Genomic DNA, 14,924 nt, shown 5'->3' on the forward strand with positions numbered 1-14,924 from the left:
ATTGCAAATAGGTTTTTTAGCTTTTTTTCCTATTATGCTGTACATTAACATTAGAATAATATAATACTATGATTACTAACAAAATTAAATTAAAATTGTAAAATAGAAAATGATCAGTAGATCAGTAGCTATTAAAATGCATCAGTAGATCAGTAGCTATTAAGATGTATTGTGAACATAATTTCGTAATAATAAAAAGCATTTAAAAATCAAAAAAAATTCTTCTTCTTCGTCATAATCTTCACATTTTTATGTGTATCTACATAAAATACTTTAAAATAAGCACTATTACATTATAAATTAATGAAAACTCATGAACATAGGTACTGTAAAAAAATGTAAAATGTAATGGCCTATTTTAGAATGATTTAGGAACCGTTAAACATGAATCTAAGGATTGCAATACCGGTATATTGGTTTTCCGGTAAATACCGATAAATCAAAAAAAATACCGGTAATTACCGGAAAGTCAAATATTTTATCGCAAATTAAGTATTTATAATATATGTACGTGCATTTAAATGCATATTATTACATTAAAAATCGATGGAAATGACGTATTGTGGATTAGGATGCCTGGAATTTGTTTATTTTCAGTATCAAGTGTGATAATTTTATATTGATAAATTCACTGGCAACACAGACCAACCAAATCGTAATAAATGTGATCAGATTTAAATTATGGCCCAAACTTTTTTCATTTTCCCGTAAATACCGGTATACCGGTAGTAGGAAAATCAATTTACCGTTTACCAGTTTATGAAATTGAACGGTAAATTGCAATCCCTACATGATGCTTTTATGGTCCATCCGTTGTGGGATGACACTGAGTAGTCATTCCGCAATATCATCTCAAAATGCATAGTTTGATAGAAGGAGGACTGAAGTATTATATATGTATGTAGTTGGTCCGTTGTAGGAAGATACTTAGAAAAAACGCACCTGCTGTCCCTTTCACCTCCTCTTGACCAATATCACTTTGTACGTACAATTTTCTATTGTCTACACAAAATTCTATTGGTTGAGAGACGGTGAAAGGGATAGCATGTACATATGTACGTTTTTCTTAAGTGTCTTCATAAAACGGACCAACTACATAATACAAGATATTATATTTTAGTCCTTCTTCTATTAAACTATGCATTTTAAGATGGTATTGCAAAATGACTACTCAACATATTTACATAATTTCAAAATCACCAAAGTAATCGCGATTTTGAACTGTAAAATTATTGCAAATGAACAAAACTCCATTATTTTTTTCGCTGTTCGATTTAATCATTACACTGACTCAGCTGAACTGACTAATTATAAGAAAATAATGGATATGATTACACGTTTGAAATTTTATATAACAGACTGTACTATTAAAATAGCAAGCAAAACTTCAAATAGCAAATTGTTAGGTAGCCTATCAATAGCTATTTATATAATAAAAAAATAATAGAATTGAAATAATTATTTTTTAAATATCGTACACAAATATAATACAATATGGTACATTCATTTCTGATATATATTGATATTGTAGTGTTTTGTAGGGAAACAAATATATTCAAGTTAATTAAGATTTTTAAACTACATATATGTACTTATAAAAACGCTTTGATATAATAAATATTTATATTTAATGGTACATGCTTTATAGTTTACATATTATAATACTATAGTAAAAAGTGACATCTATGAAAATTCGAATTAAGTGCTTCACCTTATTCAATCAACAGCTAACAATTAATATAAAAAACTCAAAAAATATTTTCAATGCTGAAATTATTACAAATGCAATCGACTTAAATGTAGCAATGCAAAAATAATTTTTAAAAGTGACACCTATGAATTTTTTTATATCAATATTTTTTATCGGCAGATGTCACTTGTCATTTTATTTTTTTATTAAAACTAAGCTTTTTAAAATAAATTACAAGGAAATTAAATACTACTTAAAAACAATATGGTTCATGCTTGTCTTCATAGAGGACATTTATGCGATCATTTTTATTTGAATTTATTCCAAAATCTAAATGATTTCATGATTTTTTTTATTATTACTTAAAAAAAAAAATAAAAAAAATTGCAACGCTACATAGTTTACACTATTTCTTATCAAACAAGTAAGTCCTCATATCCAGTGCTTAGTGATCCATCAGGACGACGATTCCTAGGTGAACTAGAAGTACGACGACGAGACCTTCTTCCGACAACCCCAGGCAATTTATAACGTTGAGCTCGATCACTACAAATCCCATACCTAAAATCAAATTCAAATATAAACCAAACCATACATAAAGTGACAGCACATTTTCTAAGAAATACCTGTCCAGTAAGAGATATAAGTCCTTTCGGAATTGATGAGTCAGTATGGCGTATAAAAACGGATCTGCAAGAGCGTTCAATGGATATATGAGAACGAGCAAAAGCTTGGCACCATGTACACCAAGTATAGGATGACCTATGAGAGCACCAAAGCCAACAACTGCCACAGGAACACAGCACGACATGTGAATCAAGATCTAAAATTCAATACGTCTACAATCTATCTCAATATTTTAGATATGATCTATTCAAAGCTAATTTCCATACTAGTATAGCCATTTTATTGGCAACGCTTGCATCTCCAGATCTAGCTGAGCAACTCGAATCTTTGGCCAGCGTGAAGTAGATGTGGACATAACATCCTATGACTGCAAATAGGCAAAAGAGACCACCACACAAAAGACTGCTCAAATAAAAAATATCTGGCCAATTTTGACGTCTCATAGGTAGGCAGATGCTATAAATAAGAAATATCTTAATTTTTGACAGTTTATAATCAAAATATTTGAAGTATATTGAATTTACCTCGTTGCTGAAAAGTGACTAGCGCCAAAGAGTGGAGCAGACGCTACTAAGATTGAGTATAAAACGGAAGCTACAAGAATCATTCGTGCTCCACGTTGAGATAGTCGACCTTGAGGAAGCATAGCCCTTGTAATAGCCAACCACCTTTCTAACGTCAAAGCAGCCAAGGCTAACAAAGACGCTTGAGCACCCCAGACTGCTAGAAAGCCGGCGATACGACATCCTAAGCCTGAAAAATGGTTGAAATTTAAACAGCTGACTCACTAATCAGTGCTCCTTTTAATTGTTTTGAACTTTTAGTAAAATTTTACGAACCGTATTGCCAATCATAAGCATAATTGAAGTAGTTGTCTGCTGTGTATGTGTCAACAGCTGCTACCAACAGTAAATATAAGGCAGTAGCCAAATCAGCAACAGCAAGCAGAAGAAGCAACAATCTAGGAGGTGCTAAAGGTCTCGTCAAAAGCACAGCAGCCACTCCTAAGTTGCCAAAAGTCGCTGCTATACTTGCTCCCCAACCTATAACTCTTGCACCAACACTCCCCAGGACATCCTCGCATGGATTCAGAGCATCTGCCTCGGGCCAACACTTCACCTCTCTCCATCTGTTCAAACTAAAGTAACCAGTTCCCTTTGAAATGTATGCATAGTTCGTTAATAATAACTAAATAATGCTAAATTACTTTGTAAATTTTTCAGTTTCATTGTTGCACAGAAAAGTCACGTTGTTATCTGCTGGAGCTGCAGCTGGAGTTTGATGAAATACACCATCGTCGTAGAAATCATCGACGTCATCGTATATTTCAGTGGCTTCGTCAGCTTCTCCATTATCACTAGGATCTATCACTAATTCGCTAAAATAAAAATAAATTGTTAAAATCTTCTCAATCGTATCAAACTTTTTCTGGGATGAAATCACACCTCCAAGGTCCAAACAAATCGTCCTGCAAATTGATTGGAGGAAAGTCTATCTCTGTTGTTGTCCTTAAGGTTGACGTGCTTTCGGCGATCCTCTTGGCACTTCTTCTTTTCCGAATGCTTTCACCTTTCCTTAAACACAACTGAGTTTCTGGCTTATTCAACTTAATCAACAAAGTACAGAGCATCGGCAGAAAGCCTTGCTTTACACTCCTACTTTAAGTTTTAGCTCTTATATTATTTTAATTGTTAATAATACCTTTTGAAGCTCCATAACATATGCTAAATGCTGTTCGTGTCTTTGAGGATTGTGCAGTTCCGGATAATGAAAAGCACAACAGTGGAAGTGATGGGTCAATCGAGCCTCTCGTAAATGCTAAAAATATAATTTTATAGTCACCAATTATTCATTAAATCATTTTAAATATTTTATGTACATAGAAAATGATCGGTTTGGACTGGAATTTTCATATGATTCAAAGTAAAAAGTAAATTTAAAAAATCAAAGAAAATATGTAACTACATAAATTGATTAAAACTCTGACCAATTAACCACCTACAATAGATTCTAATTTTCTATTTAATTATATTCAATTATATTAACCTTAAAGTCGTGAATGGATGGTATTGTTTTCATTGTAATCACATTTTCCACTCTCAAAACTTCCATAGAAGAGAGTCCATTTGCTGGAAGCATCGTTATAGAAGTACCACTAACGTCTCTGAAAAAAAATTAAATTTTTACCGTACATATTGGGTACATTCGAATTCTAGCCGTTCAATTTCTAATTTGGAAGCACTTACAACTCTCGAATGCTTACAATCCCCGCAAAACTATTCTCATGAAGTATCTTCAAATTATAGTTGCCTTTCAAACTTCTAAAAATGAGAGTAAAAGTTGAAAAAACGAACAATAAATATTCTATGGTAAAAAAAAATCTTACAATTCAGCCAACTCTGAACCTTCAAAGGCAAAATCCTCAACTTCTTCTATCTCGTTATTATCTAAAATACTATAAAATTCCGTTAATGAGTTAAATATATATGTAGCAATGACTATTGGATTCATAATAATTACAGTTGATCTGCTCGTACACGAATTCCACGAGTTTTTATCTTCTGCAATTTATTCCCCTCAAAATCTCTACAATAAATAAATATAAAAATACTGCTTAGAATAAATATCAAATGGTTATATGACAATTTAAAAAAACCTTCACGAAAAATCCGTGTATGATTTTACTATATCTTAAATATATTCACATTATGTGCATTAATTGTCCTTCATCAGCTAAAGCAGTCAAATCAGGCAACTCTTCCAGTCCACTGTATATAACTCTCCTGAAATTTAAAAATCATATTTTAATTTTTTATTTATAACAGAAAGGCCTAACAGGTACCCCCAATGCGCCTTCCTCGCCAGAAACATTGCACATTTAATACAAGTACTCACAAAGTAAATGCATATCAATTAACACCCACAGAGACATCTGTGGTCAAATTTGTAAATTTGCAGCATTTTAAAACAATTCGAGATTTCTGAAAACTCGAGAATTGTGAGAAAATGGGGAAGGTTTCAATCAAAATCAGATAAATTGGCAAACACTGATAGGAAACGATCGACCTGGAGTCACAAATCCAAAGTCTGGCCTGCAGAAACCAGTGGGGTTTGAACCCGTGACCACTTTGTTCAAATCATTATATGCTAACCACTAGTCCATTCTGCTGGTTATCAAATTCATAATGCAACTTATTTAAAAACTTACAAAGACCGAAAAAGAACAGGAGCTGGTCTAAGGAGATTGTACGGTAGTTTTTGCAATTTGGGAGCCCTCCAAATGTATCTGTAAGTTATGAAAACAAAACGTCTCGATGAGAAAAGCACATGTGTATTATTTACTGAAAATATAAACCCAATACTTAACAACGAACGCAAAAGTGACAAATCTTGCAGACAGTCGGATTCAACTCCATGTAATTCTGGAACATCCACAAGAGATCTGAAAATCGACGAAAACGATTACATAAGTCTATTTTGGATTCCCAAACCCGGTAAGAGGATGCTAAACAAAACGAATTTCACATGCAAATCGTCAAGTTGGGTCGTATTTTTATTTAAAAACACGTGACTGTTTTAGAGAGCATTTTGACTTTTGAATCATCCATAATGATTATAAGAACGTCACGTACAAACCCAGTTACGAAACGTGTTTCAATTATGTATATGCCTTTCAAATTAGCACAATCACAAATTCCGAGTGATAATGTGCATATACATATTATTAGAAGCACTTGTGTCATATTTAAGTTCGGATGCTTTTACCGAATCATATGTTATATGTATATAAATTTTAGCCCAGTCTTCCGCAGTAAGATTGAACATCAAATATAATATTAAAGTAAAATTATATAGTATATAATAAGTTTGCATTTTAAGAAGAATGTTAAATGCTAGTTTTACGACATACTATTCGTGCAAAACTTAGAAAAGATAGTTGAAGCTTTGATTAGTTTTGTGCAATACATTAAATAATTAATGCAATACGTGGAAAATGCATAAGTACGGGTGATGATATACAATTAGAGCTAAGTTTTAAATATGCAGGGCTTTTTTGTAATTTAACGCACTGGAACGACGTTCAGGAACCTTTTATTATTTTAAAAAAAAATTAGATAAATTATGTTTAATTTTTTATTCGTATGTAAGCCCAACCGGCCTTGTTTTGTGCAAACTCTGGCCGCAGTGACTACAACGTGACCCAAACCAGGCGAGATTAAACATTCTTGAGCGATTAACCACTATCCCTCCTTTCCAAACTGACCAGCACAATCGAACGTATTCCCATTTTCTCTTGAAAATTATGGAACGTAAGTATTTTATATGTAAGCCGTGTTTTTTATGTGGTATACCGTGGATCACATAAAAATATCAATGTGATTTTCCAGTTATGACGTAAGGATGTGAAACTTGGACATTGAACGCCAAGTTGCTACACAAAGTGCAATGCACTCGAAGAAGCATGAAACGCCATATGCTTAGTATATTGAGGAAAGACAGGAAGAGGAATACATGGGTGAAAAGTATGACAAGGGTGGTGGATATGGTGGATAGAGTCCAGAAATTGAAATGGCAATGGGCGTGCCACGTGGCTAGAAGAATGGACGAAAGGTGGACAAAAGAAGTACTAGAATGGTACCCGAGAGAAAGCAAAAAGAAGACCGCAGGAAAGATAGGTAGACAAAATTAGGAAAACGTACGGGGTGAGATGGATGAGAGTTGCGCAAAACAGAGACAAATGGCCTTCATCCAGCAGTGAATGGTGAATGTATGTACGTAGATGATGATTATGATGTATGCACAATTGATGCACGAGTTCACATAATGAGTCAATAACATACAAAATTTGTAGAAAATAGGATCAAATTTTCAAAATAGCCAAATTTTTCGATGAAGGTAAAACGTCAAAGCAATAACCGTAGTATGACGAGTAAGCAATTTGGTGAAAAATTCAAGAAATAATTATTGTATGAAAAACTATATAGCGATTCATTATACTTACAGGTGTTGCAAATCTGCATCGTAAGACTTTAAGTGATGTCGTGTAAGAAAGTGAAGATTGGGTCCTCGCACCAATAGTTCTGAACGAGGATGCTGACCTTCTGCAGTAGGACTCCATAAAATGCAACCACATAGACATATGAAAAATCTGAAATTATGTAAGAGTGGTATGCAATGGGTAAGGTCAAGTTGAAAACTAAGCATCAAGTTTAGAAATTTTGGACAAATGTACTCAAAAATGCTTATATCAAAATTTAACCAATCATATCAGATGTGGGAGGCACGACTTAAACGAGTGAACCGCGCGTGGATTCATCAGCTTGACGCAATTGACACGGCAACTTAACTTGAGCAAGTACAGAAAAAAAAGAGAACATCCCCACATTGCATGTAACTTGATTAGCCTTGATCATGGGAAATAAACTGCCTCTCTACTTGCATCGTTGATCAATTATTATCCTATGTATTTTGCATTATTTATTATGCATCGTTGAATAGATTTCCGTTCAAAATAAACACAAATAAAACCCACTTAACGCGTGCAATAATATTTATGCCACCGCAAAGATTTTTAGGTAAGCGTAATTTCGAGAATAGAATAACTATTTTCGAAAAATCGCTTCTGCTCGTAAACATCACTTTTTATATTCGACAATATCGTAAAAAAATCAACTATAAACTTATCATCGGAATAATCTCACCACGCCAAGCGAGCCAACCTCAAACGCTCATTTTTAAATCATCGTTGTTGCTTTTATGCATTCGTAATAAAAAATTCAATAAACAGACAATACTTGGTTGTAATAAAAACGTATCATAATATAAATAAACACACCTTCTTAAAATAAAACCGCACTGAGTTTCAAAACGATGATGTTCTTATAAGACATCACTTCTACAGACTGTAGAAGTGAATTTACATTGGACGTTACACATTTATATACATTTAAAATTGTCACTAGGCAGACCCTAGTTCTACATTCTTATTGGTAGACGAACCTTGTAGGTAAATTTTATTTTTATTTTATTAATATATAACCAGCAGCATTAACTAGTGGGTTGCATATAATGCTTTGAACAAAGTGGTCACGGGTTCAAATCCCACTGGTTTCTTATGGACAGACCTTGGATTTGTGACTCCAAGTCGAAATTTTTTGCCAATTTATCTGATTTTAATTGAAACGGTTCCAATGACTTGGCAACCTTACCCATCTCGAAATCTCGAGTTTTCATCAATCTCGAATTTCACTGAATAAAATGCTGCAAATTTACAAATTAACCATAGATGTCTCTGTGGATGTTAATTGACATGTATAGCCAGCAGTATGGCTTAACCGTAGCGTATATATTTACCACCAAGTGATCAGTGGGTTCGATCCACTATACTGCTGGTTAGATTTGGGGGTTCTGTGACTCCGAATCGATCGTTTCTTATCAGAGTTTTCCAATTGTATCTGATCATTGTTGAAACGGTTCCTTAAAATTGTCAAAAAATCATCTTTCCTGTTGTCACAAATCTTCTATTTATTGTATGTACAATTTGTAAAAATTATGTACAAAATTTAAATCCATAGATGTCGCAATGGATTAATTCTGTAATTGATTAATTAATTGTTATTTTGTGTTCTTCAACTTCTTAATACAGTGATTTATGTAATTATAAAATGCTGCATTATTTGTAATTAATTGTCCAGGGAGGCGCATTGGGGTCTTCCTGTCAAGCCTTCCTGGTATATATCGATGTAAAAATAAAAATAAAAATAAAATAATACTTGTATCTAATGTTTCTGGCCAGGAAGACGCATTGGGTTTACCAGTTAGGCCTTCCTGGTATATATGTATAAGTGTAAAATAAATTACACACAAAAGTACATATATCGTATGTGCTATAACAAGAATTACCTCAAGGCGACACAGATGATTCAATTATTTTTGTGCATAAGTACTAACAGTTTTTCAAACTTAACAGGACATTTAATACAATAAAGACATATATGGACAGTCATAATTTTTTTTGATACAAATCAAATTTGTGAAAAATACATTATGTAGCATTTTATAAGATTCAACAAATGTAAGATGGTAATGGCTGGAATTTGCGAGAAACTGAGGGGGGAGGATACCGATTTATTACTGAATCACAACAATTAAGCAGATAAATTGGAAAATTCTAACAGGAGATCGATCTATGTTTTAATAACCCCAAGATCCAGCAGCATATTTGGCCGGCACTTGAACCTATGACCTCTCTGCGGGAATGCAATGCACTACACGGTGGCTGGTAGAGCTATTGGAATGAAGTCAATAGGGTGAATAAAGAAGAATATGACAGCACTATTAGATAAAGCACATGTGTTCATTTGACATTTTATAAAAAGTGCGAAAAGGACAGAGCTAGCGTATTTCCACACATGTTAGAAATAAACAAAACGCACTTTCCACTGTCATGTCTGCAACCAATTCTGTAAAGTTGCATCAAAATTAACACAAAGACACAAAGTACGCACCAAGACACTGTAAGATGTATGCCTTGTGCAAGACGCGCACAGAAACACAACTCGCCGTGTGTCTCCATGCGCACCATGTATCCGTGGGCGCGTTGTGTTTCCTTGTGTATAATTTGAACGCAACTTGCACCAAATCGCTAAAAATGAGAAGCTCAATAATTTTAGGAATAAGTGTAACTTTCCTCAGCCTCCTTAACCCTTTGAGTGCTGACGTCTTTTCTGTTGAAAGCCCGCCACGCTGAAAATGTTGCCAACATTTCTCACTAAAATTATTTAGAAAGCAAGTATAAAAATCGTAGCAAAAATATCAAACACACCCTAGATCACAACCCTAGATAGCTGTAATGCTCACAATCTAAAGGTGTGTTTAGACTCTCTAATATATCTTGCAACAATATAAAATCAACAATAGAAGTCTATTTATGAATGCATTTTTCCAAAACTAGTACCATATTCTTCACTGTTATTAAAATGTAATGCTCACAATCCAAATAACAAGCCACAATCTAAAATACTCAGCAGTTAGGGACTTCCATCAAGAAATTCTGCTATGTTATAAATTCAGAAATTCCGGTGTAAACAAGTCTTTATAAACATTGACACGGATTACACGACCCATGTTCAATGCATTTTTTTTCAATGCTACCTGGAAAGGCTTAACGGTTAGTATTCTTGTTTACTTTGTACATGCTCAAAATACAACGCCTATCGGCGTTTTTCAGGACCATGGACTTGTTGGCAAAACGCCGATCGGCGTTGGTCAGCATTCAAATGGTTAACAATTTCATTGTGGATGAATAATATAATAAGCTGATAATTTATTATCGCGGTCCTGTTTTAAATTCTAATAAGATATATAAATTATGTTTTTGAATAAAAATAACAATAATTTTATTTTACTACCGCCATCTATGTATAAAACTAAAGACTACATAGACGTCACCCAGATTTAAAATTTGCAAACTTCGAACGCGTCTTAAACGATATTTTATCTCTATCATAATGGCTGAAGATCCTTTACTTATATTGATGACCAAAATGAGCAATATGGCAAAGTATAAAAACGATCGGATAAGAGGTAAATATTTTCCTGAATTGTAATCGTAAGTGAAACGTAAAGGAGGTTTGTAAAAAATGACATAAATTTATAGTTTCAAAAAGATTTGTACGATCAAATTTGTTGTGAACACAAACGAATCCCACTCATCATCACCTCTAAACGCTTGATGAAATTTTGGCTGTCATAATAATAATAATTGATGGTAATTAACCGCTCGACCGGTCGCCAATTTTACCACTTACAGCCAATTATTAACAATTTAACAGCTCTAGAGCACTTGCCCCATTATTTATAGTAGCACGCGTAAAACGTTTCACAAAATCCCAAACAAAAAAAAAAAAACCTACAAACAGAGAATTGCAAATCAATCGCATCAATAATTCTGAACACCGTTTGTCAAAGTATTTACGACGTGTTTAAAAACGTCAGGCGTTGATAATTCCGTGTCAATTGGGGGTGTTTGTTCGTAACGCGATCCGTTTCCGCTTCAGTGGAAAATTTTCCAACCGGAAGTGCGTCATTCGTATCATCGTCTGTGAACGCCGAGCGATTTTGAACTTGTTTGCCCGCGTCCCTGAGGTTGATTGATTTATCATTTAATACGTATAGTTTTGTTGGCCAATATTAACCAGATGGTATTTTCGGCGCCGCTTATTTATCGGCATTTATAGACGGAGAATTTTAAAAAATTCCACTCTGAATCTAAATATGTACCTATGTATGTAGTTTAGTATCGATTTTATGTTGTTTTGATTTTGTTATTGAAATTTATTTCAATTGCCTGACTTTTTTATTATTTTATAACAACATACAAATGTGATGTTTAAAAACTCCGATGTTTCATAATTTTGAAGTGCTTATTAATAGAACTTAAAATTTACCATATTCACATGTACAATCATAACAAATATGTTTAAATGTATTCTGCATTCAATAAATTATTACCACATTCAACAAATCCATACGTATATGTATTGCACATGAGAAAAATTATTATCACGTGAATTTATTTATTTACACTTTAAAATCACTAAATCACACAAAGTCGTCAGTATTTCTTCTAACCAGGATTGTATTTTTCCTACTTAGATTAATTTAACTGTGATATTTGTTTATACCGTGCTTGTTTTTTATTCATCAATATTTTTTTAACCTTGTTTGAATGTTTTCTAATAAAGTTAGTTTGTATAAGATAATGTGTTAAAGTATTCAAAATAAAGTTAAGGTATACCAAATGAAGAGATCTTAATTCTGTCGTGAAGTAGATGGATTAAAGTTCAATGTACTTAGTGAATACTATCTAAAATAAAGTTTAATTATATATTCCCCTTAGAAGAGCTGAGAAATCAATTTTCCAAGACATTCCAAAAGTGTTCTCGATTTTCCGTTATACATTTTTTATTTCGTTTAAAATCTTTAGTGATTGCATAACAAGATACTTTTTAAAACATTTTTCAAATTCAAAACTATTTTTTCTCTCTTCTATTCGTGTTTAAGGTGAGTTTCCGTAGATTAGAACTTGACTTTTTTTGCATTGCAACCATTTTCTTTTTCATAGATAACTAACATTTGACATATAGTTCAATATGTCTTGATAACCTGAATTGCCACCCCTACAAAAATGATTGCAATACAAAAATATAGATAGTAAAGTAAAAATGCTCCGGGAACCCCAGAAGATTTATAAGGCAACTTATAGTCGCAGACTACTTAAACGAATTGCTATTGTATATTCGGCAAATATATGAATGATAAATATCTATTTTTTAAATTATTCATCATTTTTTACTCGTAAATGTATCCGAATTCTAATGGGTGTTTATTTCGAAATGCAATGACTCAAATTAAATTTTTGCGTCGGGTTTTAATTTTTAAAACCTCCCCGATATTGTTTATAAGATTTAAAATATTTCGGGTTAAATATTAAATATTTTGTCCAAAACAAAAATACAAACACATCAGTTACTTTCACTTTCTATTGAACAAATCCTTAGTTAATTCAAATTTAGTATTTTTTTTATTATCTTAAGTTACATACGAGTTAACAGTTATTTTATCTCACAGTGGCGTATTTTATTCCATAATTTGCATTATTTAAGGTGGTGTCTTTTCTCCCTTCAAATAAATTATTGTTGTTTGAGGTGTTTACAGTAATGTCACTAACACAGTTTCAATGTGCACATAATTATGTTTACCATATGTATGTATATCAAACAGAATTTTTAAAATACGCTTTTGTGAAATAAAACCACTGCAACTAATATTAGAAATCTTTGATCTATAAATTCATTCAAATTTAAAAATTGGAAGTTATTACATTAAAACTATACCTTGTTGACGTACGTTTCGATACGGTGCTTGGCACCTCCATATCTCCAGATGACGTCTCTGTATCCAATGATTCCGGTGATGTTGTGATCCAGACGGATGTTTGGAGCAGACTGATAGACGCGTCAGTCAATCGCCAGAGCAGGCTCAGTAGAATCAATCAATTAAGAGTAGCAGTTGACACAAGCTAAACACCCAGACCCCACCTCCAACTGCGAGGTGCTAAATTTGGAAGACGCCGATAATTACATTACGGTCAAGTTGACCAAACAAACATCAATGGTTTAAGCCTGAAGAAGAACCAGTCAAATGCAATCATGAATAAAAACCAGGCGAATGGGATAAAGAAAAGATGCTCCAATTTCGTACCCACCAGAAGAGTATGCTTTCGTGGAAACCCTTGTTAAATAAAGTTTCGCTTCGCTTTGGAATAAAACATGTCTACCTGAGTGCACGATAGGTATTTATTTACAAAAGGAGTTTGCGTGCGTAGCTATTTAAGGATATGGCCATTAGTAAACAATAACATTACGCACATAATATGGACTATTGTGTGAGCTACCTTAATTTGTAGCAAATCTATTTAATATCATTTTGATGTTCGTAATATACATAAGAAAAAATATGGACGCACTCGTAAATACTATTGTAGGTATTATTTGAAAAATAAATCCTATACTGTTAAACGAGCTATAGTCGCATTAGTCTAGCTTGAGGCTTCAAATGTATGTATGTACATGCTATCGCATTCGGTAATTGGACTATTCGTCACATTGCGGTGGTCACAAAGACAATTTTTGCCATTAAAATCGCAAATACACAATATTTGTCAATCAAGTTCTCATTAGTATGATAGTTATCGTTAGTATGATGGACTTTCCGGCTGCTAAATCTTCCGTTATATAGATTTTAGTGACTTTGTGACGAGTACTTTGTGACCAGTAATCACCGAACCATCGCATTCACCCCCATTCGACCCGGGACGGCCAATTACATTTCGTTTCAGTTTCGCATTGCATTTTGGTCAAGAAATACAACATTCATGCGTATAGCGGTCGGTAGAATTCGTCTTTTATTTTTTGTTAGTTTTGAGTTCGTGTTTCGTATTTTAAAATATTTATATTAATAAAATTTCAATATAAAATACGTAAGTTGTTGATATTATTAATTTATTTATGGAATACGTATGTATATATTTTATATTAATGGAAATTTATATTTTTTAAACGGTAAAAGTAATTGTCACCGTCATGTTATGGACAGCAGAACTTACAGTAATATTATTACAGACCTTGCATTGAATTATATTGTAGTAATATTATATAGTTAAATAAGAAATTATTAAAAAAAATATGTAAAGAAATTATTTTACGTCCTTTCAATGTTACAATACATTGCACGAATGCGACAGCATACTTGGTTCTAGTCTCACGCTACATCGGATCGACTACGTATATTGTTGTATACATTTGGCAATTTTTCCTGTAAAACTAGCGATTTTGATGAATAAAGTCTAAAAGGGCGAAATCACACAGCGCGGGATGTGGTATGTGGAACGTCGACAAGTTCTCCTACATTTCTTAAAACCATTATCGATCACTGTCAAGCAAGGAAGAATACAAGGATACAATTTTACCGAACACACCCAGGGGATCTTTTTTTGGACGTTTTCAAAAGAATATACCTTTTACGCATCCCATGAACGCGACAT

The 14,924-nt window shown here is 33.1% G+C and overlaps 2 protein-coding genes across 2 annotated transcripts in view; one reads left to right on the forward strand and one right to left on the reverse strand.

Moving 5' to 3' along the window:
* The window catches only part of LOC143910569 (caspase-3-like), a 427,954-nt gene that overhangs the window by 230,154 nt on the left and 182,876 nt on the right, over positions 1 to 14,924 (forward strand). The gene's annotated exons all lie outside the window — the stretch shown is intronic.
* On the reverse strand, positions 1,701 to 13,256 carry Lgr1 (Leucine-rich repeat-containing G protein-coupled receptor 1). The gene is made up of 14 exons (XM_077428678.1): positions 13,216 to 13,256; positions 5,023 to 5,100; positions 4,838 to 4,903; positions 4,704 to 4,772; positions 4,564 to 4,638; positions 4,364 to 4,481; positions 4,019 to 4,135; positions 3,763 to 3,902; positions 3,525 to 3,695; positions 3,157 to 3,455; positions 2,842 to 3,070; positions 2,584 to 2,773; positions 2,317 to 2,513; positions 1,701 to 2,251 (listed from the first exon to the last, which is right to left on the reverse strand). Exons 1-14 carry the CDS (start codon positions 13,254 to 13,256, stop codon positions 2,107 to 2,109), a joined length of 1,935 nt encoding a protein of 644 aa, XP_077284804.1. The 3' UTR covers positions 1,701 to 2,106.

The sequence above is a fragment of the Arctopsyche grandis genome, chromosome 4 (genome assembly GCF_051622035.1).
Source record: "Arctopsyche grandis isolate Sample6627 chromosome 4, ASM5162203v2, whole genome shotgun sequence".
Lineage (NCBI taxonomy): Eukaryota > Metazoa > Arthropoda > Insecta > Trichoptera > Hydropsychidae > Arctopsyche > Arctopsyche grandis.

Excerpts from the sequence above, each read along its gene's own strand:
- Lgr1 (XM_077428678.1), bottom strand. The coding sequence starts at position 13,256 with ATGGAGGTGCCAAGCACCGTATCGAAACGTACGTCAACAAG. Across the intron at positions 4,136-4,363 it reads CATCCATTCACGACTTTAAG|CATTTACGAGAGGCTCGATT; the intron begins GTTAATATAATT and ends TTATATTTTTAG. Across the intron at positions 3,696-3,762 it reads GATTTGTTTGGACCTTGGAG|CGAATTAGTGATAGATCCTA; the intron begins GTGTGATTTCAT and ends TTTTTATTTTAG.